Below are 14178 nucleotides of genomic sequence, written 5' to 3' on the forward strand. Positions count from 1 at the left end.
CGACGATCGCCGAGTGACCGGCGCACATCGGGTACACCGGTCATGCGCGGGGGGGTCTGTGACAACGCTGGAGCGGGAGCGTGCCTCCGGCGGCGCGCGCTCGCTCCCTAGACCCTCACAGGCTAGCGACGTATCCCTACGTCGCTCTGCCTGTGAGGGGCTGACCGCCGACGTGCGGCGGTCGGCAAGTGGTTAGTGCACTATTGGAGCATTTTTTCCTTTGCACATGACTGATGCCTCCTTCACCTACTGTCATCTGGGGATTATTTTATAGCTGAAGATTGTATCTGGAGTCCCATACAGCTTCCTTCTTGTATTTGATCAGATGCCTGCTTGACCACTTATAATTTGGTGGTCATTCTGGTAAGGAGATCCCTATCTCACCTGGGGTGTGAAGTGTGTTCATTCATCCTTTTAAGTCACCCTGTCTCCTTGCATGACTTCAAGGCTTCTTTCTTTTGGAGTGCTGTCTTTTGGGACTATTATTTATGATCAATTGTTTTATTATATTTTGTCCTTTATGATTTTAGCGCTGCGCTATTTGTATTAAATATAGCATAAAATTACCTGGTTAGGCACTCAATAAGTGCATGTACAAAGCGAATCGTGAAGATGTTACAACCAGCAGTCTCGTCTGACCGCAATGGGTGACGTCACCGGCCCCTCCCCCTTCGTAGGCATTACGTCCCACTAGGCAGGACTTCGTCAGCGATTGACAAGGGAGAGGGGCACGGCCAGATATAGCAGACACCGGCTCACATAGTCACACCCACAATGGGCGGATCGTGATGTCACGGTCCCGGAAGTCAATCTGACTATGCAAGGCCGGTGTAACGTTAAAAAAACCATACCCACGTCCCTTCCTGTCATAAACGTAATGGAACAGCTGAGCAGCTTAGCATTGCGCATGCTCGGAGGGTATGGAATTTTCACAGTAGTGTGTTGTAACGTTACACCGCATCAGCTGTTGCGGCGGTTACATTAAAGGTTACATTAAAACAGCTCGGCTGCAACATGAATCATCTCCGCTCCTACCCCTGTCACTTCCCTGATCTCGGCTACTAAATGTAAAAGCGGCGGCGGGTGTATGAAATCTAAATCACGGAGATCTCACAGCCCCGGATACGGAATGGAGCAGCCGAGGAGCTGACTAGTGCGCATGCGCACTATGATGAAATGATCACGGTGTCCGTGAAAAAAACCTATCCACGCTGCGGTTAAATAAAAACAGCTGTGCTACAATACGAGTCATCTCCGCTCCTGTCCCTGACACTTCCCTGATCTTGGCTAGTAAATATAAATGCGTGTCTCGGCTCCGTGATTTATCTTTTCATACAGCCGCCGCCGCTTTTATATTTACTATCCGAGATCAGGGAAGTGACAGGGACAGGAGCGGAGATGACTCGTATTGTAGCACAGCTGTTTTAATGTAACCGCCGCGTTACACACAATGCCGTGCAACCGGAAGTGACAAGGGTAGGTTTTTCTCACGGGTAGGTAATTCTCACAGAACACCGGGTATACAGCAAGGGGAACACCACTAACAGGAAGTGATGCTCCGTTACCCCGGTGACACCGGGACAAACAACTACACATCATTAGAATGCACCGAAAATCTAAAAAACAAGCCACAGAGCAGCGCAAACACTATACAGGAATCAACTGACAGTGATTGCCATCTCGTCATTAAACACATAAGTTTGTGGCTATAATTAAATAAACTAAACAAATTACTGATCAGACCTGCTGATTCAGATTTAACTCTTAAAAAGCTTATATTTAAATTTAAAAATGGATTTCAAGGGCATATCACAACTATAAGTTGTAAAGATATACCCAGATTCTTATCCTAAGAGTAGGGGCCAGGACCTCAAAACCAGCCATCCATTAACAAAAATAACATACCACAAAACCACTAAAATATACATACTAACTAACACATAAAAATAAATGCAAAAATTACAGAAGATAAAAAAATTAATTAGAAATTAAATACAAAGGTATTAAACATGTTCTAACGATCAGAAATAAAGCAATTGAGGTCGAACTCCACGTTTAGACCTCTAGGGGCAGAAACTTTGGTCTCGTGAATCCAAAAAGATTCACGTCGACTTAACTGGCGTATGTAATTACCTCCTCGCCAGTGAGGTTTAACATTTTCGATGCCCCAAAATTTAAGACTGCGTGGATCACGGTTATGGACATTCCGAAAGTGTCTTGACACACTATGCGTTTTTAAGCCCTTTTTGATATTACCCACGTGTTCTCTGAGCCTAACCTGTAGTGGCCTGGAGGTCCTCCCTATACTTCATGCCACACCCACACTCTAACATGTATACAACTCCTACAGTGGCACATGTTATGAGACCTCAGATGGTATATGATTTATTGGTGCCAGTCGCAGTAAAATCTTTGCGTTTTTTACAATTGACTTTAGAATGCCTGCAAGCCACACATCGTCCGCATGCATAGAACCCTAACAAAAACAAAAAAGATCTGTTTTCAACAGAGATCGGAGGATCTACCACATCAGGGGCTAACCGATCCCTTAGGGTGGGTGCCTTCCTGTACACAAACTTGGGTATCTCAGGGAGAATAGGATCCAATATTCTGTCTTGTTTTAAAATGGACCAGTTCTTTTTGACTTTTTTTTCCAACTTCTTATGTTGTATATTATAGTCGAAAATTTGCCTATATTGGTTTCCTTCAGGAGGATGGTCAGCAATAGGTTTAGGGGCCACCAATAAATTTCTGTCGAGCTCCTTAACTTTAGCTACCTCATTAGCCAATGAATCCCTATCATAGCCTTTTTGTGCAAAGCGTTCAACAAGTACCTCTGCTTGTGACAGTCACATTCAGTGGTACAATTACGCCGTAATCTGACAAACTGACCTTTTCGGTATATTGCAGAGCCATGAACGATGATGGCAACTGTCGAGCAGAATGTACGCATTTTCGATCAGTTGCCTTGAAATGGTTCTGCATCCTAAAGTGGTCATTCTCGATAGAGATCTCTAAATCCAAGAAGACAATTTTCTCACTACTCGTATTCCAGGTCAGAGAGATGTTCTTGTTAGCATTCATTTTGCTCATAAACGATTCAAGGCCACTGATGTCTCCATCCTAGATTAATATCTGGTCATCAATGTACCTGTGGTAGCACAATAATTCAGGGGGGCGGCCATGGAACACCACCTCCGACTCCCAGTGGGCCATAAAGAGATTGGCCACACTGGGAGTGAAACGGGCTCCCATGGCAACCCCCCTGGTCTGAAGATAGTACTGTCTGTTGTACCAGAAATAATTTCTGGACAGACAGAAGTTCAGACATCTATGCAAAAACACTGTTCTTCCTAGGGAGATCAGATGTTTCTAATGCCTAATTTACTGCTGACAAAGCTTCTTCATGACTTACAATAGTATACAGCGAACTTACGTCCGCTGTAACCATTATCGTCGATAGGGTACAGGATAAGGATTCCAAAATTTGGATAACGTGTATCCTTAAGGTAGGCATCCGTCTTGACTACCAAGGACTGCAGGAAGACATCTATGTATTGCCCAAGTCCCGCTGTGACTGAGTCTATCCCATTAACAATGGGACGACCAGGAGGTTGTTCAGTGTTCTTATGGATCTTTGGGAGACAATAGATAATAGGTGTCCTGCAAAACAGTGGATCAAGATACTGGGACTCCTTTTTGGTCAACACACCCCTGGCTCTCCCACCTTCGACTAAATTATGAAGTTAGTGTTTATATGAAATAAGCGGATCTTTACTCAGCAGAGAATATGTATCCCGATCCGATAGTAATTTGTCCATCTCATCACGATAATATTCTTTACTGAGAATAACCAGGCCACCCCCTTTATCAGCGGGCCTGAGCCTGATAATATTGTTTTTTCTTCTCAATGTTTTGGGGGTCCATAGCCTTTTTCACATTTAAACCCTCAAGGTCCTTACACACCATATTCCTAAAGACCTCAATGTGTTTATTGTCAGAAATAGCAGGGTTAAATGTGGATCTGTTCCTAAGGTTGAAATCCACTACAACTGGTGCAGTAGAATTCCTAACGATAGGGTTAGACAAAAAATATATTTTGATATTCAGAGTCCTCACAAATCTATTAATACTTACGTATGCCTGGAACTTATTAAGATTTTTGACTGAAGCAAACTTAAGACCGCTGTCTAGAGTCCTAAGTTCGTCGTCATTAAGGGGTACTCCACTGAGGTTATAAATACCGGACCCTTCTGGTTTTTTGGTCTTTTGTAGTCTCTGCCCCCCTCTACTTCCTCTCTGTTTTTTCTTTTGCGGAAGGAGTTGTTGGCTCTCCCTTGTTGAACACCTGTGGAGTCCCTCCTCCACCTCTCTACTTGAGGTCGAAAAGGGGGGGCGGCCCTTCTGCATATCTCATGGGAGACCCTAAAAAATAATTTTGGAAATTGCCAGTATTTCCTATATGCTGTAAGGGTTCAAAGGAGTTTGGAGTGGAATAGTCCAGATGTTCATAACCCCTACTGGAGTGACTACCTCTAGGGTTGTGTTGAGGTCTAGAATGATTATGAGGGGAACGATGCCCATTATTCCAAATGGACACAGAACCACTATTTCCACCATTTCCACCTCCCGGATGGTGATAATTCCAACCACCCCTCCCCCTCTTTTTGCCGCCTCTTTTCCCACCACCCTGAGGTTAGCCATTACCTCTCTGGGGAGTGGAGAACCTTACTTCCTGGATTGTTGGTACATATTGAGGTCTAACCCTTTCCATAGGGGTTAAAGGTGCTGAATCCAAAGGTGGACCAGCCTCATTGGATTGAGGTATGGTTACCAGATTTTTTTGCCATTTGAAGATATCATTATTGGCAAAATCACCCAGGTCTCTGCTGAGTAAAGATCCGCTTATTTCATATAAAAACGAACTTCATGATTTAGTGGAAGGTGGTAGAGCCAGGGGTGTGTTGACCAAAAAGGAGTCCCAGTATCTTGACCCACTGTTTTGCAGGACACCTATTATCTATTGTCTCCCAAAGATCCATAAGAACGCTGAACAACCTCCTGGTCGTCCCATTGTCAATGGGATCGACTCAGTCACAGCGAGACTTGGGCAATACATGGATGTCTTCCTGCAGCCCATGGTAGTCAAGACGGAAGCCTACCTTAAGGATATGAAACACGTTATCCAAATTTTGGAATCCTTATCCTGTACCCAATCGACGATAATGGTTACAGCAGATGTAAGTTCGCTGTATACTATTAGAAGTCATGAAGAAGCTTTGTCAGCAGTAAATTGGGCATTAGGAACATCTGATCTCCCTAGAAAGAAAAAAGGGTTTTTGTGTAGATGTCTGAACTTCTGTCTGTCCAGAAATTATTTTTGGTACAACAGACAGTACTATCTTCAGACAAGGGGGGTTGCCATGCGAGCCCGTTTCGCTCCCAGTGTGGCCAATTTCTTTATGGCCCACTGGGAGTGGGAGGTGGTGTTCCATGGCCGCCCCCCTGAATTATTGTGCTACCACAGGAACATTGATGACCCGATACTAATCTGGGATGGAGACATCAGTGGCCTTGAATCCTTTATGAGCAAAATTAATGCTAACAACAAGAACATCTCTCTGACCTGGAATACAAGTAGTGAGAAAATTGTCTTCTTGGATTTAGAGATCTCTATCGAGAATGACCACTTTAAGATGCAGAACCATTTCAAGGCAACTGATCGAAATGCATATATTCCTCTCGACAGCTGCCATCACCGTTTATGGCTCTGCAATATACCGAAAGGTCAGTTTGTCAGATTACGGCGTAATTGTATCACTGAATGTGACTATCTGTCACAAGCAGAGGTACTTGTAGAACGCTTTGCACAAAAAGCTACGATAGGGATTCATTGGCTAATGAGGTAGCTAAAGTTAAGGAGCTCGACAGAAATGTGTTGGTAGCCCCTAAACCTATTGTTGACCATCCTCCTGAAGGAAACCAATATAGGCTTATTTTCGAATATACAACATAAGAATTTGGAAAAAATAGTCAAAAAGAACTGGTCCATTTTAAAACAAGACAGAATATTGGGTCCCATTCTCGCTGAGATACCCAAGTTTGTGTACAGGAAGGCACCCACCCTAAGGGATCAGTTGGCCCCTGGTGTGGTAGATCCTCCGATCCCTGTTGAAAACAGATCTTTTTTGTTTTAGTCAGAGTTCTATGCATGCGGACGATGTGTGGCTTGCAGGCATTCTAAAGTCAATTGTAAAAAACGTAAAGATTTTACTGCGACTGCCACCAATAAATCATATACCATCCGAGGTCTCATAACATGTGCCACTGTAGGAGTTGTGTACATGTTAGAGTGGGGGTGTGGCATGCAGTATATAGGGAGGACCTCCAGGCCAATACAGGTTAGGCTCAGAGAACACGTGGGTAATATCAAAAAGGGCTTAAAAACGCATAGTGTGTCAAGACACTTTCGGAATGTCCATAACCGTGATCCAAGCAGTCTTAAATTTTGGGGCATCGAAAATGTTAAACCTCACTGGCGAGGAGGTAATTACATACGCCAGTTAAGTCGACGTGAATCTTTTTGGATTCACAAGACCAAAGTTTCTGCCCCTAGAGGTCTTAACGTGGAGTTAAGACCTAACGTTAGAGTTAACGTTAGAACATGTTTAATACCTTTGTATTTAATTTCTAATACATTTTTTTATCTTCTGTAATTTTTGTATTTATTTTTATGTGTTAGTATTTATATTTTAGTGGTTTTGTGGTATGTTATTTTTGTTAATGGATGACTGGTTTTGAGGTCCTGGCCCCTACTCTTAGGATAAGATTCTGGGTATATCTTTACAACTTATAGTTGTGATTTGCCCTTGAAATCCATTTTTAAATTTAAATATAAGCTTTTTAAGTGTTAAATCTGAATCAGCGGGGTCTGATCAGTAATTTGTTTAGTTTATTTAATTATAGCCACAAATGTGTGTGTTTAATGACGAGATGGCGATCACTGTCAGTTGATTCCTGTATAGTGTTTGCGCCGCTCTGTGGCTTGTTTTTTAGATTTTGGGTGCATTCTAATGATGTGTAGTTGTTTGTCCCGGTGTCACCGGGGCAACGGAGCATCACTTCCTGTTAGTGGTGTCACTTCCTGTCAGGCGTTTTCTGCAAGCTGAAGAAAGACACAGCGCTGCTGCTCCAGGGGGGTAAAGTACAGGGGCCTTCTGTCTTGGTGGGGTTTCCTAAGGCACATGTTGCTCTTGCAACCTTAAAGGGGGACTCCCATGGCAGAGCGGTATAGCGCGGTACCTCACGCAGCCGCAATTTAAAGGGACTGTACGCGTTTTTCTTTAAAACTGCAAATGGAGTCCCGGGACATTGATTCTCCCTCAGACTTTACTTGTGCACATGCCGGAACTTTCGGATCGCTATCCCTCATGTCTCTGTCAGCAGCAGTAGAAAACTGGCTTCCAAACTGGATCTTGTGATATTACAAGTTGCTATCCAAAAAACGGCCGATGCCCCCTCAGTCCTCTGGATCAGAGCCTGATATGGTTGCCACAGACACTGCCCTCCCTGAGGGATCCCTGTCCGGCGAGGAGGATGAGTCCCCCTCAGCTGTGGCACGGATATGCGCTTTGGTGGAAGCACTGATTTCATCAGTAAGGGAGACATTGCATGTAGATGATGAGCCCACACAGTCAGGTACAGCGGGTTGTCTTCGGCTTCCGCAAAAGCCCAGATGTCGGGTCAGGTTTTTCCTTGTCCCGAGGATTTTCACGATAGCGTGAAGGAGCAATGGCGAAAGATTAACCACAAGCTGGTGGTTCCCTAGCGCCTTCAGCGCCGTTGTCCCCTTGCACAGTGTCACCTGTGGTGGATCACTCTGTTTCCCGGATGAATAAATCCACTGTGTTTCCAGTGGAAGACTCCCCGGTGTTTCAGGACCCGATGGACAGGCGAATGTAATCCCTTTCTCGCCATCTGCATGTGTTGGCGGGTTTGATTCTCAAACCTGTATTTGCCTTCGTCCCGGTTTTTCAGGCGGTTACGGAATGGGGCCTGGGTGCTTATGAGCACCTTGAATGCTGAGTCGGTTCCCCCGACTCTAATTGAGCTCATGGATCACATGGACCAGGCCATGGTGTAACTGTGGGCTGTGGCCCTGGACGAGGCCCCTCTGGTTGCCAGAGTGTCTGCGGGGGGGCACAATACGCCGCATGGTGTGGCTGAAGAGCTGGTCGGCGGACCAAGCTCCTAAGAAGGCCGTGGCTGCTCTTCCCTTTTTGGGTGAACGCCTCTTTTGCGACTCGTTGGATGTGTTCAGCAAGGGTCTAACAAGGGGACTTTTTCGTGCCTCAGGGGCGCAGGTACATGCAAGCCGTTCAGAGCCTCCAGAGGAAACCAGAAGGCTTGGTCGGGTAAGCCCAAGGCCGGTCAGTCCGGTACAACGGACATGTCCTCCTCTACATGAAGGGACGCCCTCACCCGATTCAGGGGTGGGGGGACGTCTGCGTTACTTTCGGGAACCCTAGATTTCGCTGAATTCAGACAAATGGGTTCACAAATTGATTCGAACAGGCTACAAGATCGATTTCCGGTCTCGCCCAGTGGACAAGTTCCTTCCATCAAATCTCCGTCTGTCTCCGGATCGTTTGACCGATCTCAGGGGGGCAGTGCAGGATCTTCTTTCACAGGGCGTTATTGTCCTGGCTCCTCAGCAGGACTGGTTTTGGGGTTTTTACTCAAACCTGTTCACGGTGCCCAGGAAGGAGGGCAAGGTGCGTCCATTTCCTGACCTCAAATAGCTGAACCGCCTTGGTACAGACTTTTCAGTGGTGGCGTCTTTACAACAAGGGTATTTTCTGGCCTCCATCGAATAAACAATGCGTATCTGCACATCCCTATTTACGTGGGTCACCAACGGTATCTCTGTTTTGCGATGGCGGAAGAGCACTATCAATTTGTGGCATTATCCTTTAGTCTAGCTGCCGCTCCCAGTGTCTTCACCGAGGTTTGGCCCCGGTGCTGGCTTTGCTCCGCAAACTGGGGATTGCGGTCCTCGGCTATCTGGATGATCTCCTGTTAAGGGCGAGCTCTTTTGCCAACTTGTCGGGCGACCTGGCATTCACAGTTCAGACGCTTTCAGGAGTTCGGGTGGACCATCGACCTCCAGAAATCTGCGCTGACTCCATCAGTAGGACTGAGTTATCTTGGCATGGTCTTAGACTCCGCTCAAGCGAGGGTCTTTCTTCCAGGGAAATTACTACAGACCTTGCAGGGCGAGATCAGGATCCTGATGGACAACGATCTCTCCTCCCTGCGGACCTGTATGGGGGTCCTGGGGATGATGGTATCGGCCTTCGAGGCGGTCCCATTTGCCCATTTTCACGCAAGACCTCTGCCAGCAGAGATTCTTGCCTTGTTGATCAAGTATCTGCGGTTCTTGGACAGGGTGATATGTCTATGCCGTCTCACGGGGTCGGAGCTCTCGTGGTGGCTTCTGTTCCCTGCTCTGAGCCAGGGCAGGTCCCTTCTGCCGCTGTTGTGGACGGTGATCACCACAGATGCCAGTACTCTTGTGTCAAGGTGGAATAATCTTTGCCTATATATGTCCTGGCGCTCAGGGCGATCAAACTCTGTCTGCTCCATTGGGTGCCTCGGTTACATGGTCTCCAGGTTCAGGTTCCAACCGACATTGCCACGGCTGTGGCTTACATCATTCACCAAGGGGGCACCAAGAGTGCCTGGGCAGATAAGGAAGTTGCTGAGATTCTGACTTGGGCCGAGGCGCACATTCCAGCCCTCTCTGCGGTTCACATCTCAGGCAGATTACCTGAGTTGTCAGGTTCTGGATCAGGGGGAATGGTCCCTGCATCCGGAGGTTTTTTCGCCTCCTGCGTGACCGATGGGGAACTTCGGAGGTTGATCTGTTTGTGTCTCGTATAAACTGACAGGTAGAGCAGTTTGTGGCTAGGGCTCGAGATCCTCTGGCCGACGCCACAGACGCATTGGTGGTGCCTTGGAACCGCTATTGGCTGCTTTATGCCTTTTCTCCGATACAACTGTTGTCTCGGTTCCTCCACAGGTTGGCGGTGGAGGAAGTGCAGGTGTTTCTGGTGGCACCAGACTGGCCTCGCCGGTCTTGGTACGCGACCTTTATAAGGATGGCCGTCGAGCCTCCCTGGCGGCTGCCTCTGAGAGAAGATCTGTTGTCTCGAGGACTGATCTTCCATCCTGCTTTACGGTTGCTGGCCTTAACGGCTTTGCTGTTGAAGGCCAGGTGTTGAGAGACAGAGGTCTCTCTGATACTGTGATTCCTATCTTGTTGAGAGCTAGGAAGGCTACTTCCAGGACAATTTATCATCGTACTTGGAAGATGTATATTGCATGGTGTGAGTCGCATGGGTTGCATCCTCATTCCTTTTTGGTGGCGAGGGTCTTCGCTTTCTTGCAGAAAAAAGTGGAACAATCATTTGCATCTGGGCACGATTGAAGGTCAGGTTTTGGCCTTTTCCTTCCAACTTCCCTTGTCGACTAACTCCTTGATCGCACCTTCATTCAAGGGGTGCGTCATCTGGCTCCGCCGAGGAGATCCTCTTTACATCCGTGGGATCTGAATTTGGTTTTGTCTGTTCGGCAACGACCTCCCTTTTGAGAATATCAGAGAAATCTCTCTGCCTTTGTTGTCTCAGAAAGTTGCCTTTCTGGTGGCTATCACCTCTGCTCGCAGGATGTCTGTGTTGGCGGCTCTGTCTTGCTGTTCGCTTTATATGGTCGTTCATAGGGATAAGGTTGTTCTGCGACCTAACCAATCTTTCCTAGCTAAGGTGGTGTCGGTTTTCCACCTCAATGAAGATATTGTTTTGCCCTCACTTTGTGTGAAGTCCAAGCATCCCAAAGAATTTGCTTTGCATTCGCTGGATGTGGTTCGGGCGATCAGGGTTTACCTGTCGGCCACTGATCCCTTTTGGACATCTGATTCGCTGTTTGTCCTTCCTGAGGAATCTCGTAAGGTTTCGACTGCTGCAACCTTATCAAAGTGGTTCAGACAGACTATTGTTCAGGCCTATTCATTGAATGGTCAGGTTCCTCCTTTCCCTGTAAGGGCACATTCTAGTAGAGGAATGAGTGCATCTTGGGCTTTCGCCATCAGGCTTCTGTGGCTCAGGTGTGTGGATCGGCGACCTGGTCGTCTGTGCACACTTTGACACAAAATTCTACAAGATTGATGTGATGGCATCCTCGGATGCTTCCTTTGGCCACAGAGTTCTGCAGGCCGCTGTTTGCTGAAGAGATTTGTTGTTCTCTTTATGGGGTGAATTTTTGTTTTGGGGCAAGCACCTGTTGGTTTTAAAGTGCTTTCTGTTGCCCTGTTGGCTATGTTTTCTAGCCTTGATGAAACGTTACCGGTTGTTGGTGGCATTCTTCCCACCCCTCATGCCTACACTGCTATGGGATGTCCAATTGGTGAAGAAACTATGGAGAGCTGCGTCTGTCAGAGGACGTAAGAGAAAATTGGATTTTTGTAAGAACTTACAAAACTGATTAGTGAGCACAGTGTGTCTGGGGTAATGTCATGAGGGACAGCCCCTATAGGCGTGTCAGGTGAAAAGTTTTCTGAAAAGTTTCACTGCATGGTCTGCTCCTGTAGATGGCGCATTACCCATTGGTGAAGAAACTATGGAGAGCTGCGTCTGTCAGAGGACTCAGAGAAAAGGATTTTACAGTAGGTTCTTACAAAAATAAAATTTTTCTCTGAGGGAAGAGTGATGCCTTTTGCCAGTATGCAACGAGAATACTCCCTGCCGAGATCTATGCTCTTCAGATACTGGCAACTGAAACATGCTTTGTGTACTCAATTCTCTGAGCCTATTGTTCTGGAGAGTCTGACCCAATTGAACGTCTCCTCCCCTCGCGGATTATGGGAAAGCCTCTGTCCTCCCTATATCTCTGCTTATCTCTACCCTATGACAACAAATCCACTCGCACCTTTCAGCGTTGGCGTGCGGATATTCCTGGGTTTACAGAAGAGGACTATGTGTTCACCTATGTTACTTCTATGATTTAAGATAAATATCGATTTATACAGCCTTAATTTCTACACAGGGTGTACTATATCCCCTAGCGTTTAGCTAGCATATACCCGCAGGTTGACCCTGGCTGCACGAGGTGTACTGGCTCCACTGGCACTTTTTTCCACATGTTGTGGTTGTGTCCAAAGCTCAAACCCTATTGGGAGTCAGTGACACGAACCCTTAGTCAGGTATGTGATATTCCACTGCACACGGAACCATTATTTATCTATTATCTAGCAGATCGCTATACTAAACTTTTTCTCACCTATGCCCTGTTTTATACGTGAAGGGAGATTTCCTTACGTTTTGAAGTCTTCTGCACTTCTAATAGTGGCTATGTGGGGAAAGACCATACACTCGATTCTTCCCCAATATAAAATTGCGTTTGAGAGTAGGAATTGCCCCCAAAAATTTGACAAAGTCTGATCCACCTGGATATAGATGCATGCAGACAGAATGCTTTGGATGGAATCTGAGAGTGTGGAGCACTTCTCCCCTCCCCTTCTTTTCCTTTTATTCCCCTTTCCCCACGCTCCCTCTTTTTCTTTCCCCTTCTCCAACTGATTCCCCTCCCAATAGACGCAGTGTACCTCGTGTACAATATTTCATTTTGATTCTCCCCTTTTCCTCTCCTTCTGATGTAGAGATTAAGTATCCTCTAGCTTGAGGATTATCCAATCTCAATCTTATTCTATTTTGTAAATGTGTTATGGTTCTGTTCTTTGCAATGATTCCTTCAATTTACTGGAGTAGGTTGGATTGATGGCCTTAAATTTCTTCTATTTTACGTATGGTTAATGTGACACTGATGCATTCTTCTGTATTTTGCTGCTTTTACTATCATGAGCTGTTTTGTTCCTTGGTAAAACTTAAATAAAAAGTTTTCAGTTAAAAAAAAAAAAAAAGATTAGAATTCCTGAACCTGAGAATGTAGAAGCCACATATTCACATCCTGCTTCTAAGATTCCTGGTGTGGTGTCTCAGAGCAGTTTCACAGGATAATGTGACAAAAGGGTTGCTGTCTTTCCCAGAAGGATAACAGGGCTTTTTTACTGGTGCACCAATGCAATGCTCACTTTGCTTGAAACTGTATTATCAGTTCACTCATTTCTCTTTGATTTCACTTTTATGGGGAAATACTAAAAAAGTAAAAAAAACATATCAAATGCGTTGGTATTTTAAAAAAGGTTATATGTTTATTTTTTACATACATTTTCTTCTTAAGTCACTTAGCACAGGAGCTCCTATGGAGGGCACTGAGGATGTACAGATTATCAAGCGCCCAAGAATGGCCAGTCCAGCAACAAACCAGATAACAGAAAATATTGGGATCCTTTCCGAAGAAAAAGAAACTATCACACAAAATAGTTTTAATCCTTCTGACTTTTAGTGACTCTGCCATCCAGCGACTTTGAACAGCAGGTGGAGAAATACTTTCCATAATATCCCATGTTGAAGGACCTTTAGCTATTTTACTAACCATATGCTTGGATTTATCCTCTCCACTACAACATGATGGACACATAATTCCACGGAGTTTATGGACAACAGCAATTCTTTGGGTGCTATCTTTAAATTGCTTGTAATTAACACCTATTTTTGGAAACTTTTGATGAAACTTTTAAAAATAGCTTTAAAAATCTGGGGAGATCCTTGTTTTTTAGGTCTTGCTTTGAAATAAAAAAACAAAAAATAAAAAAACAAAACAGGACATTTTAAAATGATAGGGTTGATTATTTATGGGATGTTTATGTGAAACAGTATTGTTTATGTTAATTATAATTACCGCAGCTTAAATGTAAGTCAGATAGAATATCCCAACTGTAGAAAGAAAACCTTTTCCTTTTCAATTCTACATCCATTATCACATTTATATTTGTGCATAAAGAGCCCTGAGATGTTATTTTGAGGAAGTATGATTGAATAGCGTATAAAGAAAAAAAATCTAGTTCATTCATGCATGTACTTATAAAAAATTAAAAAAAGCATATTTCTTTAATCCTGGGTCACTTAGGTTTTGAATCTTGAGCTGATGTGGTTCTGAAGTACCTTTATGTGTATTTCAAATGTAATCCTCAGGAGTTGTGCAGCTTATTGCATGTCCTCA

General features: G+C 45.1%; 1 protein-coding gene across 1 annotated transcript in view; it reads left to right on the forward strand.

Annotated features, from left to right (window-relative positions):
• The window catches only part of LOC309559900 (lysine-specific demethylase 4B-like), a 630996-nt gene extending 617297 nt beyond the window's left edge, over positions 1-13699 (forward strand). Inside the window, exon 21 of the mRNA XM_082263341.1 lies at positions 13297-13699. Coding sequence (XP_082119467.1) covers positions 13297-13461 — 165 coding nt within the window. The 3' untranslated portion in view covers positions 13462-13699. The remainder of the gene's footprint in view (positions 1-13296) is intronic.
• The last annotated feature ends 479 nt before the right edge of the window (positions 13700-14178 follow it).

Source organism: Pelophylax lessonae (assembly GCF_965119305.1).
Source record: "Pelophylax lessonae genome assembly, chromosome: 1".
NCBI lineage: Eukaryota > Metazoa > Chordata > Amphibia > Anura > Ranidae > Pelophylax > Pelophylax lessonae.